Consider the following 14,343-nt stretch of genomic DNA (forward strand, 5'->3'; position numbering starts at 1 on the left):
TCATAAAGCAGCACAGTAGACTGTTTGTGCACTAGTAGCGTATCTTTGTGCACACAATGGCGTTTTGCAAAAGCAGAGGAAATGAATTTGTTATTCTACTTGTGTTTACGGTCAGTACACTCAGTACTTTAATACACTGCAGAAGTTTGTCTTGGACAGAAACGACTAGTGATGAAGGGGAAACGTTATCTGATATGTCAGATCAAGAGACACTTTATGACCAGTTTGCTGATTTTGACAACCCCATTGATGACGACACCTTCTTTGGTATGTAATGCACTTGTGCATCATTGCAGTGTATGTGGATTAAAAAAGGATTAAAAGTCCATGTGAACCGGAAGTTGCAGTTGTTCTTCAGTATTTTGATACATTTCAGAGGGAAATGGAATTGTGACCTACACTGATAAACTAATAACAATATACGCTGAAACATTTCTTGAAAAGATAGACAAAGTAATTTTATTTTCACTGGGACTTTAAATGTTTGTTACGAATCGCTTGCATTGTATTGCAGATGAAGCTAGTGATGAAGGGGATAAAACGCTTTCTGATATGTCAGACCAAGAGAGACTTGATGACCAGTTTGCTGATTTTGGAAACATCGATGACGACAGCTTCTTTGGTATGTAATGCACTTGTGCGTCATGGTGTATATGGATTTAATGTCGGTTACGAATCGCTAGCATTGTATTGCAGATGAAGCTAGTGACGAAGGGGATAAAACATTCTCTGATATGTCAGATCAAGAGAGACTTGATGACCAGTTTGCTGATTTTGACAACCCCATTGATGACGACACCTTATTTGGTATGTAATGCACTTGTGAGTCATGGTGTATATGGATTTAATGTCGGTTATGAATCGCTTGCATTTGTATTGCAGATGAAGCTAGTGATGAAGGGGATAAAACATTCTCTGATATGTCAGATCAAGAGCGACTTGATGACCAGTTTGCTGATTTTGACTACCCCATTGATGACGACACCTTCTTTGGTTTGTAATGCACTGGTACATTGTTGTATAAATGGATTCATTGTTGTATATATGGAATCAAATGTGTATGAATCGCTTGGCTTGGATTGCAGATGAAGCTAGTGATGAAGGGGAACCGTTATCTGATATGTCAGATCAAGAGACACTTTATGACCAGTTTGCTGATTTTGGAAACATCAACGACAGCGTCTCTTGTATGTAATGCACTTGTACATTGTGTTTATGGATTCATATACACTGTTACCAATCACTTGCATTGTATTTCAGATCTGCCGAGAAGCGCTGTAATGCAAGGACACTTCGAAGCCCCATCTGAAGTACCCTGGGATGAAATGTCTCCAAAGCTGAAGTGTGATAAGGATTTTATGAATTTGCAACTCTTTGGTTCTGGTGTGGACCAAGTTGAGCTTTGTCGAGGTAAGTTGGGAATTCCTGTTTGGTTTTGTTACTTATTTGATGACCATCACTCACTAAACTGTTTGCTGTAATGTTTCTACTTCCTGTGTCAGTTGGGCTCAATATAGGATGCTTTATAGCAACATTTCTCAAAGTGTGGGGGGGCCCCACTGGTGGGGAATAGAGACATGACAGATGGGGCGCAACAAACTGGAGGAAATTGGGTCATTTTTATGAATTCCTTTATTTATTGACCGTGCACTCAAAACAAATCGACACTTAAATGTAAGCCTTGCATAAAACACCAGACTGCGAAGAAAATGTCACAAGGAACCACAGTAGCCTTGGAGAACTATTTCATGTCGGGATGTTTATTGAAGCGGCACCCTTCCCTACCTCCAAATGGGGAAGGGCAGAAAAAGTTTGAGACACTGCTTTATAGGATGCTCAAATATACTATAAAATCTAACTGTTGCTCTTAGTTTTATGGAATTCTTTGGCAAAAGCGAAAAAACAATTACCTCTTTGGCCTTTACCACGGTGCTTTGAAAGGGATGCAGTGAGCCGTTGGTTGCAATTTGAAACCTCATTGCTAGATTCTACTTAATTTCACTGGACACTTAATGAAAAGTGTAATGAGATTTTCAGCATTGAGTCACCTTTAATTTCTCACAGATAGTTCTGCACCGGTTCCTCTTGGCCATTTGCCGCCTAACTGTGGACACACTTCACACACTCATGGAGGTCTTGTTTATGCTACACCCTATAATGGATGTGGTGTTACCCAAAAGGTACTTATGGTTAATTTTCTCTTGTGTAAGGTTAAAAGCTATAAAGCCAACTTGTGTGTGTGTTTTTCAGGGAGGGAAGTATGTCATGCAGATGCAATGGCAGGGAATCCCTGTTTTCCTCTCTTGTCCCATGTCCTAGTCTGTTGTGAATGTGACCATGTCTTGATTTCAACCAGACACAACTGTTACACCAGCTTCTACAACACCAACCCAAAAGCCACATCGTCCTTTCTGTCCTTAACATATATTTCCACCTCTCTCTGATGTCTGAAAGGAAGTCAAATGTAAGGAATGAGAATAAAAATTTGTTCTGTTTTTAAATTTGAAAATCTTGGGTCAATGTTTTTCTGGGCCAAAGCTTAAACCTGTTGATACCAGTTCTGTCATTTACCATCCATTGACACATACCAAACAAGTGTAAACAACCCTATTATGCCGTTTGTCCTGTTAAGGAATGGCTTGCCTTAAAAATCTATATTGTCATACTCACCCTGTCGCCCTTTTAAAGGTGTGGTTTTCTGTCTTCTACAAAACCCAAATGAAGATATTTGTACACGTTTGAAACCAATAACCGTTGTTCTCTTTTGACTTCTATTGTATGGATATAAATCTATTGCAAGTGAATTGGGATCAAAGGTTTTGTTGCCAACATCTTCAAAATTTGTTCTGCAGAAGGCCATACAGGTTGGAAGTGACAGTCTGGTGTAAATCAAGAAATATTTTGCCTTAATGAAAATTACGTCAGAGTAGGAAAAATTAGATCATGAAAATTCCATTTCATGGAGCGTTGCAGTGTTTGACAGTTGTAAGTCTGAAGGTAACTGGATAGTTATTGGCTTGTAAAAAGGGAGTCAAATCTGAATCATGCAAACAAGAGGTGGCCTAGTCAGAGTATCTGACAGGTATCCACGTCACTAGAAATAGTCCCGCCTTCGGACTAAACTTCACCTCCTCCCCATACACGGTCACTCATTTGTGATGCGTGTGCATCATGTCTAGAACCTGTGTTCTACATAGTTTCACAAGTCATTCTTAAACTACTAAAAGAACTGCTGAGGAATCAATGGTAACAATTAATATTTGTCAGCACCAACAGTTCCATTAGCGCTTGATATGCAAAATTTGGTGCTGGTTGGGATTTCAGAGGTGCCCCGAATCCGGCTTGTTCCAGCACAAATGAAGCCCTGGATAAATGTAATTAAGTATATAGTGGGAAATGTGAATTCAACTGTTCCAATTTGCTCGCAGGGTTCTAAATTAACACCCGCCAACCCGCCAAATGCGGGTAAAAATTCATTTTGGCGGGTGTTAATAAAAACTTACTAGCCAGTTTGGCCGGTGATGCATGAGGCATTACATGCATGATACATAAGGCTCTGTTCTCGGTCATTTATCCTATGCATTTATCCACCTGACAGTACTTCCTACATTTCCCAAGAACACTGTTTCGTAATGCTACGTGGTGACGTTTCATAAGCCCATTGGCTGCGCGCAGTTTGTAGTGAAACCAGCGCGAGAAACCATGGAAACGAACGGAGCCAGAGCAGGGAGCAGACTGAAATAAGACAGAGTTTAGCTAGATAGCTAGCTAGCTAGCAAAGTAAAGTATAAAGTTAAGATTAGCTAAACTAAATGAGGTGGTGGTTGGGACAGACTTCTGGGGGCGAGAAGAGGAACGAGGCAGGGGATGAGGATATCAACAGAGAAACGAAGAAAAGAAAATTTAATGCCAAATGGCTGACGGGTCGTGAATGGCTTGTGTTTGATCACGAAAATGTCGTCATGTTTTGTCAGGATTGCCGCATGTACGCGAAAGAAAAAAACAAAACGTTGTTGTATGTATTGTACTTTATATGTATTTTTCATGCCAAAATTGTTAATAAAATGATCAAATGCATTCAGTGTTACTCATATTTTCACCCGAAAAAAATTGGCTAGTGGAAATTCTGATTGGCTGGTAACTTTAGAAAGTTACCAGCCACATTGGCTGGTGATCAAAAAAGTTAATTTAGAACCCTGGTTATACGTGTCCTATGTGAGGGTTTCAAATGAGCGTGTGGTTTCCTCGCATTTAGGTCCATTATCCTGTCGCGAAAGTAATCTGCTATGCGCGCCCGCATCAGCAGTGCTCTCGATTCTTATTGGCATGAAAATGCCGTCAGCCTAAACATTGTTTGCAAAAAACAGGAAGTGGAAACTAGGCACTCTATTGTTTGTAAATGTGTACCGGAGGTTAAAGAGTACATAACTAGGGATTTTTAAGGTCATACTTTGGTATATGGAGTGTCCAACAAATGTATTTATATAGATGGTGTAAAACACTTATTTTGTAATAATAGACAGTTAATTTTACCTTACTACTTGACTGACTCTCAAATGAATCCCCTCTTTGCGCAAGGCTAGTCTGATGCGATTGGTCTACTGTGAATGAAGCTCACAAGCTATTGTGTTTGGGGAGAAGAGTGAAGTTTTACCGGGCAGTCCTAGCTAAATTTAGGCGAGGACTATATGTATTGATGTAAATCTGGTTCGCGATTCGGATGGGAGTCGAGACTTTTTTTTCATAGTATTGAGACATACTGTACATGTATTTCTATCCAGGGTTACATTTAATAATGCTGTTTCCGTATTATGACCTTGTCTAAAACCTGACTTGATATTTCTTCCAAATATTATATTTATCTAAGTATTGATAAAGTTGTTGTAATGCAACTTTAAAAAAATATTATTAAAAACTGTAATGTTACAAATTGGCCTATAATTCTCTATTAGAGAGGAGTCGGTTTCTTTCCTTTGAAAGAATCTCCACGACAGCACATTTAAAAGCCTTAGGAAAAACGCTTGTGAACAGTTGACGATGTCAAGGACGAGGTCTATCAGGCAGTGCAATACCTTTCCAAAGAATAACGTTAGGGCAGGGGTCCGCAACCCGTGGCTCTTGAGCTGCATGTGGCTCATCTGGCCCCCTGCTTCAGCTCATTGCAGACAAAAGACAAATAAGTGCATGCAATGTTATATGAGCACGACCGGAGAAAACATGCAGAGAGCAGCGGTTTTATTTCTGCTTTGACAGATGTGAGACAGCGCAGGACACTGTTTACATGTGTTAGAAATGGTTTTAAATGTTAGGCCCAGTCACATGTCCAATATCTCATATAGCCTAAGATATATCCCATTCAAATACACAAATATTGTTTTACACAAATACACATTATTCGTTTGACTTTGTTTGCTAAAAGGCCATAGCTTTCCAAATGTTAAATGGGGTGTAAAAGGCCTATATCTTAAAAGACCAATAACTTAGAGACAGCTCTTTCAATACCATAGAGCAGGCTGAGGTTCAAATACATGATTAAGAAATACAGATAGTATGAAAGTCTTTTAATGTAATTTATAATGTCTCTGAATTAAAGTGATAAAGGGACATTCAATCTGTAAACACTAACCTAGAATAAAACTTACCCTGATAATCAGGCATGCCAGACTGGGAATCAAACATGAAACCTTTGGGTTATCTCTCTAACACTACACCACATCTGCCCTGCGATGCGTCAAATTGTATAGTTAGTGGGGAAGAGCAATGAGATGCAAATTCTAAATAAATTCTTCTGAAGTTACAAGAATTGTTAGGTGTGCATACTATTTATGCATCCAATCATATTTGGAGATTTAACAATAAACCTTATAAAAAGCATGTAAAGTATTCAATGTAAACACATTTAGCCTTACATTTAATAAGAACAGCTCACGTTATGTTATTTAAAGATTATTTTATTACAAATATTTTTTTGGCATAAAATCAGTTGTGAATGCTCAATCGCAATGGGTGTGACTGGAAATATAATTATAGCGATACTGCAAAAATGATAATATATTATAGACTACGTAATCTGTGCTTCCACACCCCCATGTGTTCGTTAAAAGTACACACAGCCGAAGCTTAGTAACATTTCCTTGAAATGAACAATCCCTGGAACATAACCTGCTCCGGCTTACCTGATTAGTGTATCTACATTAATGCCGGTGTCTCGCCTGTGCGTGCAACCATTTAACATCACTGAAAACGAAAATGGCGGACTGCTAAGGTTAAAATGAGTATTACATTGAGGGGTTTTTAAAGAAATTAAATATTGGATGTGTTTCTAACGAGAAATGCTAGTAGTGCAATGCCGTTACAAAGTATTGATAGATGTGTCTATATCCAGGGTTACATTTAATAATGCTGTTTCAGTATTATGACCTTGTCTGCAAGCTGAGTTGATATTTCTTCCCAACCTTATATTAAAGGGGTGATTCGCCGGAAATACGTGTTTTTCTTTGTCTTTGGTGTGTTATAAGTTGCCCATGAATGTATTTGACACGTAAAATAACAAAATATTTAGTGTCGGAACAAAAGATGTATTTTATCTGGAAGCGAATGCGAACCTATACCTGCCTGAAACGTCTTGTGTAACCACACCTCGGCGAATCTACGTCAGTTCGTGGTATGACTTGACTAAGACCGCCCAAACGCAAGTAAGGTGGCCTGTCTTTTAAATCTCATTGTACCGGTCCTTCGCCAGTGCAGCCATTTGTGTTTCGTTGCGAAACAAATGCTTCCAAAACTTAATTTGCCCTAAAAATGAATGGTTACATTTTATGTACAATACTGTTCCAGAAAAGTACAGTCTGAATATTCAAGTGTGTGCAGCGCATTTCACGAATCTGGGAGAGATCAAGACCGGCTATGCACGGAAGCTTTTGTTAAAAAGTGGGGCAATTCCAACTGTTAAAACTCTGCAAGGACTGTCTGGCACCGGTAAGTATATTTTCTTAAATACTTTGTTACGGACTAACGCGAGTTGAGTTTGATCGAAATCTCACTTAAAATCTGTAATGTTACAAATTGGTCTACAAACCTAAAAGCATTAGGAAAAACACCTGTTGACAGTTGACTATGTCAAGGACAAAGTCTATCAGGCAGTGCGATACCTTTTAAAGAATAGCGTTTGTAGGGTCTCTTTAGTAACTGTCCCTGATAGCACACACACATCTGGCTTACGTCTATTTCACATCCGCAATACGTCTCGGAGATGTCTGGGGTTAGAGATAAGATATTTATGATTTAGAATGGATGTAAAACTGCTCTTTCTAAGATGTTTAGCAGATCTTTAGCAGACGTATTAAAGATGTACTGACGTCTCCGAGACTTCTTGCAGATGAGCAAACTATGTATTGCAGACGTGAAATAGACAAAAGCCAGATGGAGTGTGCTATCAGGAGTACTGAACATTTAAATTTATTCATTTGGCAGAAGCTTTTATCCAAAGCGACTTACAAGTACTTGGTTTACAGTGTCACATTACTGCAGAGCAATCAGGGGTAAGGTGTCTTGCTCAAGGGCACTTCAGTCATGACCTGCTGGTACTGAGATTAGAACCTTCTGATCACAAGCCCAACGCTCTGACCACTAGGCCACAGCTGACCCCGATGCTGAACATCTCCATTTATGGATGAATTTACCCAAGGTAGAATAATCAGCATCATCAATTGCAGATGTAATCAGTTTTATCGTACTATACCAAAAAAATAACAACCGTTATAATTACCTATCAGCCCTATGTAACTAGATGGGTGAAGATTTTTTTTAGAGGACATTCTTTATGGATTTTGTCCATTTCAGTTTATAATGTTTGAACAAAATAGCTGTAGCCTACTATAACATGTTTCATGGAGAGTACACAAAAGCGCTATCTCTAGATGTGATGTAGAAATAAAGTTTTTGTTTGCCTGCACTGATCAGTTGAAGGTTTCCTCACTAGTGTGATATCTCATGTGTTTTTTAAGGACACATTCACTTTTGAAAGACTTTCCTAACTTAAGGCAGACAAAGGGTTTAATTCCAGTGCGAGTTCTCATGTGTGTCTTAAGGGTAATTTCACAGCTGAAACTCTTTCCACACTGTCAACTGATGTGAAATGTTTCTCTCCGATGTGAATTTTCATGTGTCTATTAAGGTGAACTGTTTGGGTAAATCTCTTTTCACACTGATGACATGCAAAAGGTTTCTCTCCAGTGTGAATTCTCATGTGTGTCTTAAGGTTACTTATAATTGTAAAACTCTTTCCACACTGAAGGCATGTAAATGGTTTCTCTCCAGTGTGAATTCTCATGTGTTTACTAAAGTTACCACCAGATGTAAAACACTTTCCACACTGAAGGCATGTAAATGGTTTCTCTTCAGCGTGAATTCTCATGTGTCCGTTAAGGTTACTTTTAATTGTAAAACTCTTTCCACACTGTTGGCATGTAAACGGTTTCTCTCCAGTGTGAATTCTCATGTGTGTCTTAAGGTGACCTTCATTTATGAAACTCTTTCCACACTGAAGGCATGCAAATGGTTTCTCAGTGTGAATCCTCATGTGTTTCCCAAGGTTACCGCCACATGTGAAACTCCTTCCACACTGTTGGCATGTGTACGGTTTCTCTCCAGTGTGAATTCTCATGTGTGTCTTAAGGCTATCTGAGTGTTTAAAACTCGTTCCACATTGTTGACATGTGAATGGTTTCTCTCCAGTGTGAATTCTCATGTGTCTCCCGAGGTTACCACCACATGTAAAACTCTTTCCACACTGTTGGCATGTAAATGGTTTCTCTCCAGTGTGAGTTCTTATGTGCGTCTTAAGGTCACCATCATTTGTGAATCTCTTTCCACACTGTTGGCATGTAAACGGTTTCTCTCCAGTGTGAGTTCTCATGTGTATCTTAAGGTTACCAGAGTTTGAAAACCTTTTACCACACTGATGACATGTTCTCATGTGTGTCCGAAAGTAACTTGCCAATGTAAAACTCTTTCCACATTCACGGCACGTGAAAGGTTTCTTTTCACTATGAGTTTTCATCCGTCCGTCTTTTGGTGTTCTCTTTCCACGCTTTTTGTCTTCCATTCCTAGAGTTCCTTTTTGGGAAGCATTCTGTATTGGTTTAACATACTGCTGTTTCTCATCGGCTTCATTCAGTTTAGATTGACTGACCATGTTCACTTCCGATATATCTGAAATGAACACATTACATTTTCTTAATTGGTCAACTCAGGGTGGAAAAAACACATTTTAAATAACAAAACAGTTAAAATTAATAACAAATTCTGCATTTACATCAGCCGGTTCAAAACACAATCTTTTCTTTTGATCAGAAATCTACAGAAGAGCTTAAAATAATGATTAATTTATAATGAAAAACACTGCAATTCATTCAGAAAGCGATTTTTTCCTGCTGCCAGTGTGTCTAAAAGGTTCTTTGAAACAATTTCGTCAATTATTTTGGTTCAACAACTGATTCAAAGAAGCATCATTTCCTAGTTGAATTTGTAGTTAAAGCACCGAAACTTCAGAAGAATTTATTTTTGTTTCCAACTGTGAAACGTGCTTAACTGAAGTCACGTGATCGACGACAAACACTTTCCGCCCCCCAAAATGGGTAAATTAATAAATATATGGAGAAATTGTATGGAGCGATTTTAGTCTCATTAATTATTCATGCGTAAAACAAGATACACACATGCGTAAACAGTTTCGCATGCATAAAACCTAATTTACGTGCACATAGTATATATTTACATTTACGAAAAGCAATTCACGTGCGTAAAACAAAACTTTTTTCTCTCACAAATTACGTTTCGCAAACATACAACTGCGCACATAACTTTCGAAAAGTTAAAATGTACGCGTTTGTCTTGTTTTACGAATGTGCAAATCGCCACACACGTGTGTGTGTGTTTTTTGAGACTCTCCTGGCGACGCAACCCCTTCCACTTGGGTTGTCGTACTCTTTAGCCAATCAGATTCAAGCTTACCATTCAACCAATTACAGGACTCAATGAAAACGGCTCTGCGCAGCTTTGGTGCAGGCGGCACATATTTTGTTTTGTAGGCTTGTCTGTTTTTATGTTTTTAAATGTTGCTTACGTTACCATTACGATGTGTTTATGTGGTTGCCAATCCAAAATAATAGAGTTGTTACATGAACATAGATGATTTTGGTTACATGTGGAATAAAGTTTTTTAATCCACTGCAAATCTTCAGTTTCCTCCCATTTTGCGATTCATTGCTGTATGGCATGTCTATTTACCTTACAGTGTTTCTATCTGCGGTCAGTAGTATTGTCAAAGACGGTTTGTGTCGTTTTTTAAAATTAAAATCTGATAATACTAGTTAACTTTAAATGTAGTAATTTATTAGTATGGGTCTATATAGGCTAATATATCTTTCCATTTAATCTGAATTAGTAAAATAATCCCTTCAATGGCGTTTACAGAAGCCAATAAGGAACATAACACGTATGTCTAACTAGACTATATAATTTACATGAAGAAAGAACTACAAAGTCAGGGGAAACATTAGAGTATTTCAAACTGACTTGACAGAACGCATAGTGAAATGAGATCAGGTGGACAGCAGTAAAGTAAATTGAGTATTGTATTTTATTTAACAGTAAAAAATATAATAAATTGTACCCACAAAGCTGCGCAAGCCTCAGCGGGTTGTGATTGGTTGAAGGGTAAGCTTGAATCTGATTGGCTAAAGAGTACGACAACCGAAGTAGAAGGGGTTGCGTCGCCAGGAGTCTCAAAACACACACGTGTGTGACGATTTGCACATTCGTAAAACAAGACAAGACAAACACTTTTCGAAAGTTATGTGCGCAGTTGTATGTTTGCGAAACGTAATTTGTGAGAAAATAGTTGAAAATGTAATAGAAAAATGTAAATACATAATATGTGCACGTAAATTAGGTTTTATGCATGCGAAACTGTTTACGCATGTGTGTATCTTGTTTTACGCGTGAATAATTAATGAGACTTAAATCGCTCCATAAAATTGGGGCGAAACTAAACGCGCACACTTGTGCATTAAACATCTTATGACGACGCTTCTTCTCAACAGGCTTTTAGCTGCAATGTTTTTAATAGCAAACAGACGGCGCTGTTTTCGATACTCTCAACGCTTTCAATCTCCAGTGAGGCTTCATTTCCCATCCATATTGAAGAGAAAATGAAGCTTTATCAAAGCTATGAAAGAAACTATAAGATTTTATAAAAAGACAGACGTACTTACCTCAGTTATTCAGAATAGAGGCTATCGGCTCGCATGGGCTGTGGCTAGAAGGAATACAGCCGCTCCGGCCGGAAGTGATTCATGCGCGTCATCACTCACACTGCGCATGCGTGCCTCGCTCGCAACATCATGTTTAGGTGCTGATCGCCATCTCGTGTCTCCCAGTGCAGTTGACAAACCAACTTATGCCGTTAATGCAACGAACATTCTGTGAAAATGTAAGGTCAATATCTTTAAAAAGACTGAATGGGACCTCGTGAAAGATTATAGTGAAATTCATTAATGCGCATTAAGACACATGCGCTCTCAGACGCACATGCGCACTTTGCGGTGGGTCGAAGACGGAAATAAGTCAAAATACTGTTTACAAAAACTAACGGCACAACATCAAAGATCGTACTGTCAAAACCGCCTGAAATTTAAAATGTAATTCACTAAGTGTACTGTAATATCTTTTTTTTCAAAAGGTGGAGATCTTTCCTTTTTAAGAGTAGGCTACCGTAAATACTGTTGATTCAGGTCACGGCCCAGATTTATATAAAATTATATAGCTGAAAGACATTATTGAAAATCTACACTAATCATGTCTGATTACTTCACATATGTACTTACGTAAAAGGTTATGATGGCAAAATACATTAATAATTAACGTTATTAAATTACTAAATAAAACTCTTCCATGTAAAATATAAAATCATGACATTTAAAAAGTGTTGTTACAAAAATATTCAAAAGATGACAAAAGATTCTGAGATGCCTGTTGTCCATCACATTCTCTAAAAAAACAGAATCAGAAAGAGCTTTATTTAAAAGTATATATGCACATACAAGACATTTGTTCGGTGACAGAAGCATCCAGTGCACAAAAGTCCATAACACACTACAATACACAGTTTAGAATAGAATAGAAATAAGAATAAGAGTGTAAAACTATGCGTGTATATATATTGTATGTACAAAATATGTGCTATATACAGCATAACGAAATAAAATGTAAAAATTTTATAAAAGTATTATCAGGTGGATATTATTAGTATTACACATGGTTACTATTCATTGCACAGTGGGCAGAACATCTTACTGTTCATGACATAGTAGGGAAAAAAGTTTGGGTTGTTTTGTTACTCATTGCTCTGTAGTGTGACCAGACAGCAACATTTCAAAGAGATGATGGCTGGATGTGAGGGGTTCATAGTAATTCTCACAGTCCTTTTCTCACTCTATATCATGGGTGGAGAACCTTAATCCTGGAGGGCCACTGTCCTGCAGAGTTTATCTCCAACCAGCTCAAACAAGTTTCTAGTAATCCTGAAGACTCTGATGAGCTAGTTCATGTGTGTTTGATTAGGTTGGAGATAAACACTGCAGGACAGTGGCCCTCCGGGATCAAGGTTCCCCACCCCTGATCGAGATGTATACTGTTCATGGAGGGTGGACGAGGGGCAGCACCAAAAGGACCTGTAAAAACAAATATCAGTGGCTCTACAAGATTGGCCTCAGCAGCTTCTTCATCCTCCATGCCCAGTATACGAGATAGCCGAAGTGAGACAAGAAGATCCCCAGATTCCTCCAAGCACCCCTGACAGGCAGTCGTAAGATCCGTCATGACACGCACGAGTGCGCATCCTGAGAGACTCTATTGAAATTTTTGTCCCATTACAGCCCTGAACACTTCTGTCTACAATTCAAAATCCCATTCCAAATCAAAAGAATTGCTTGAGATGTTCTTATGTGATGTTTCAGTTAAACGTACTCTCAAAATGTGATCGCTTGCAGGACTAAGAATACACATCGGAGTTTCCTTCTTTGAGCGTTAGCCCTTTTAACAACTGATGTTGCAAAGCATAAATTAAGTTTATTTAACATTACAATGTTAAATGTTACAAGGATGAACCTCCGCCAGTTACAGCTTGTAATTCAAAGCTCATCAGATACCAGTTTCATCAAATATTTTTGTAAGCATTAAGCAGTCATTTTTCATGACAATCCCTGCTAAAATGAGTGTGGGCTTAACATCACTTAATGTGATTCAACGAGGATGACATGAATGAAAACACAGCAGAGAGGGAGAAAGAGAGAGAGCGGGGAGAGAGAGAGAGAGAGAGAGAGAGAGAGAGAGAGAGAGAGAGAGAGAGAGAGAGAGAGAGAGAGAGAGAGAGAGAGAGAGAGAGAGAGACTCAATCATCAAAGACTGACGACTCTGGACAAAGGAGTACGGTTTTGTGAAGTGATTGTCCTTTGCGCATGCGCTAGAGCAACCTGGGAAAAGGTGCGTTAAATGCAGATCAAATGTGAGAAACGTTGATGTCAGGTTTAATTGTTGCTAGGCAATGTGGTGTTTCATTTTGACCTAGCCATCGATTCCCCTTCCCCCATTCAAGTATATAGGACTTGGTCTCGCATGACTGGATTGCCCAGTTCCCGGAGGCGTCGCAATGACCACCGAGTACGGAGACTTTGCCTATAGAAACTTGTTTAATCGATAAAGATTTAAGGAACCGCTGCAGATTAGAGAGGAGAAAAGAGAGTGAGATGACGCGGTCTCGCGTTCTTTATGACGTCACGAGCGTGCGCCGTGCGATCGCGCATCTTCCGCTACGCTGGGTCTGTTTCGCGTCGCTCGTTCGGTCTCTCGGCGGATCGATATGAGCTCGCTCGGTTACGTTCGCTAGTGAAGCACACGTCGCCCGTGACGCGCGTCCTCCGGTGATCCGGTCACGCGACGCCTCCAGCGGGACTGCGATCCCCGGTTTCGTCTGATCCTCGCGCATCTCTACCGGACACACGATGGATGATTCGGGAATAATCAGACGCAGGCGTCTGCAGGTCAGATCATTTAACTCATCAGTACCATAGTTATACATTATGATTCTTTGGAACGTTCTGTGGATCTGTGATGTGTTATTGTGACACGATACCGTTGTGTTATTTACAAATACCGCGGCACTTGATGTCAACATTACTTTGATGCGCGCGTGCCACAGTACAATGGTATTCGCATGTATATACAATGATTAAGCACGATAACCGGCCAGTACCACGATATGCACCACGACACCGTGGTATT

At 39.2% G+C, this 14,343-nt stretch overlaps 2 protein-coding genes across 4 annotated transcripts in view; one reads left to right on the top strand and one right to left on the bottom strand.

Annotated features, from left to right (window-relative positions):
- LOC306894157 (uncharacterized protein) overlaps positions 1-14,343 on the top strand; it is a 35,971-nt gene continuing 21,628 nt past the window's right edge. Inside the window, exons 1-8 of one of the 3 annotated variants that reach the window (XM_079456453.1) lie at positions 1-267; positions 515-622; positions 697-807; positions 883-993; positions 1,086-1,187; positions 1,261-1,410; positions 2,065-2,180; positions 2,251-2,908. In XM_079456453.1, coding sequence (XP_079312579.1) covers positions 57-267; positions 515-622; positions 697-807; positions 883-993; positions 1,086-1,187; positions 1,261-1,410; positions 2,065-2,180; positions 2,251-2,319 — 978 coding nt within the window. In that variant the 5' untranslated portion in view covers positions 1-56 and the 3' untranslated portion in view covers positions 2,320-2,908. Of the gene's footprint in view, positions 268-514; positions 623-696; positions 808-882; positions 994-1,085; positions 1,188-1,260; positions 1,411-2,064; positions 2,181-2,250; positions 2,909-14,343 lie in introns of those variants that run through there. The other 2 variants (XM_079456451.1, XM_079456454.1) reach the window with 2 other exon arrangements.
- Positions 5,948-11,338, bottom strand: LOC306894156 (uncharacterized protein). Its single transcript, XM_079456450.1, has 2 exons — positions 11,277-11,338; positions 5,948-9,213 (listed from the first exon to the last, which is right to left on the bottom strand). The coding sequence occupies exon 2, from the start codon at positions 9,194-9,196 to the stop codon at positions 8,075-8,077; it is 1,122 nt and encodes a 373-aa protein (XP_079312576.1). The 5' UTR covers positions 9,197-9,213; positions 11,277-11,338; the 3' UTR covers positions 5,948-8,074.

This window comes from Barbatula barbatula, assembly GCF_947034865.1.
Source record: "Barbatula barbatula genome assembly, chromosome: 5".
Lineage (NCBI taxonomy): Eukaryota > Metazoa > Chordata > Actinopteri > Cypriniformes > Nemacheilidae > Barbatula > Barbatula barbatula.

What these genes read in the sequence shown, in the direction of transcription:
- LOC306894156 (XM_079456450.1), bottom strand. Translation starts at nt 9,196, where the DNA reads ATGGTCAGTCAATCTAAACTGAATGAAGCCGATGAGAAACAGCAGTAT.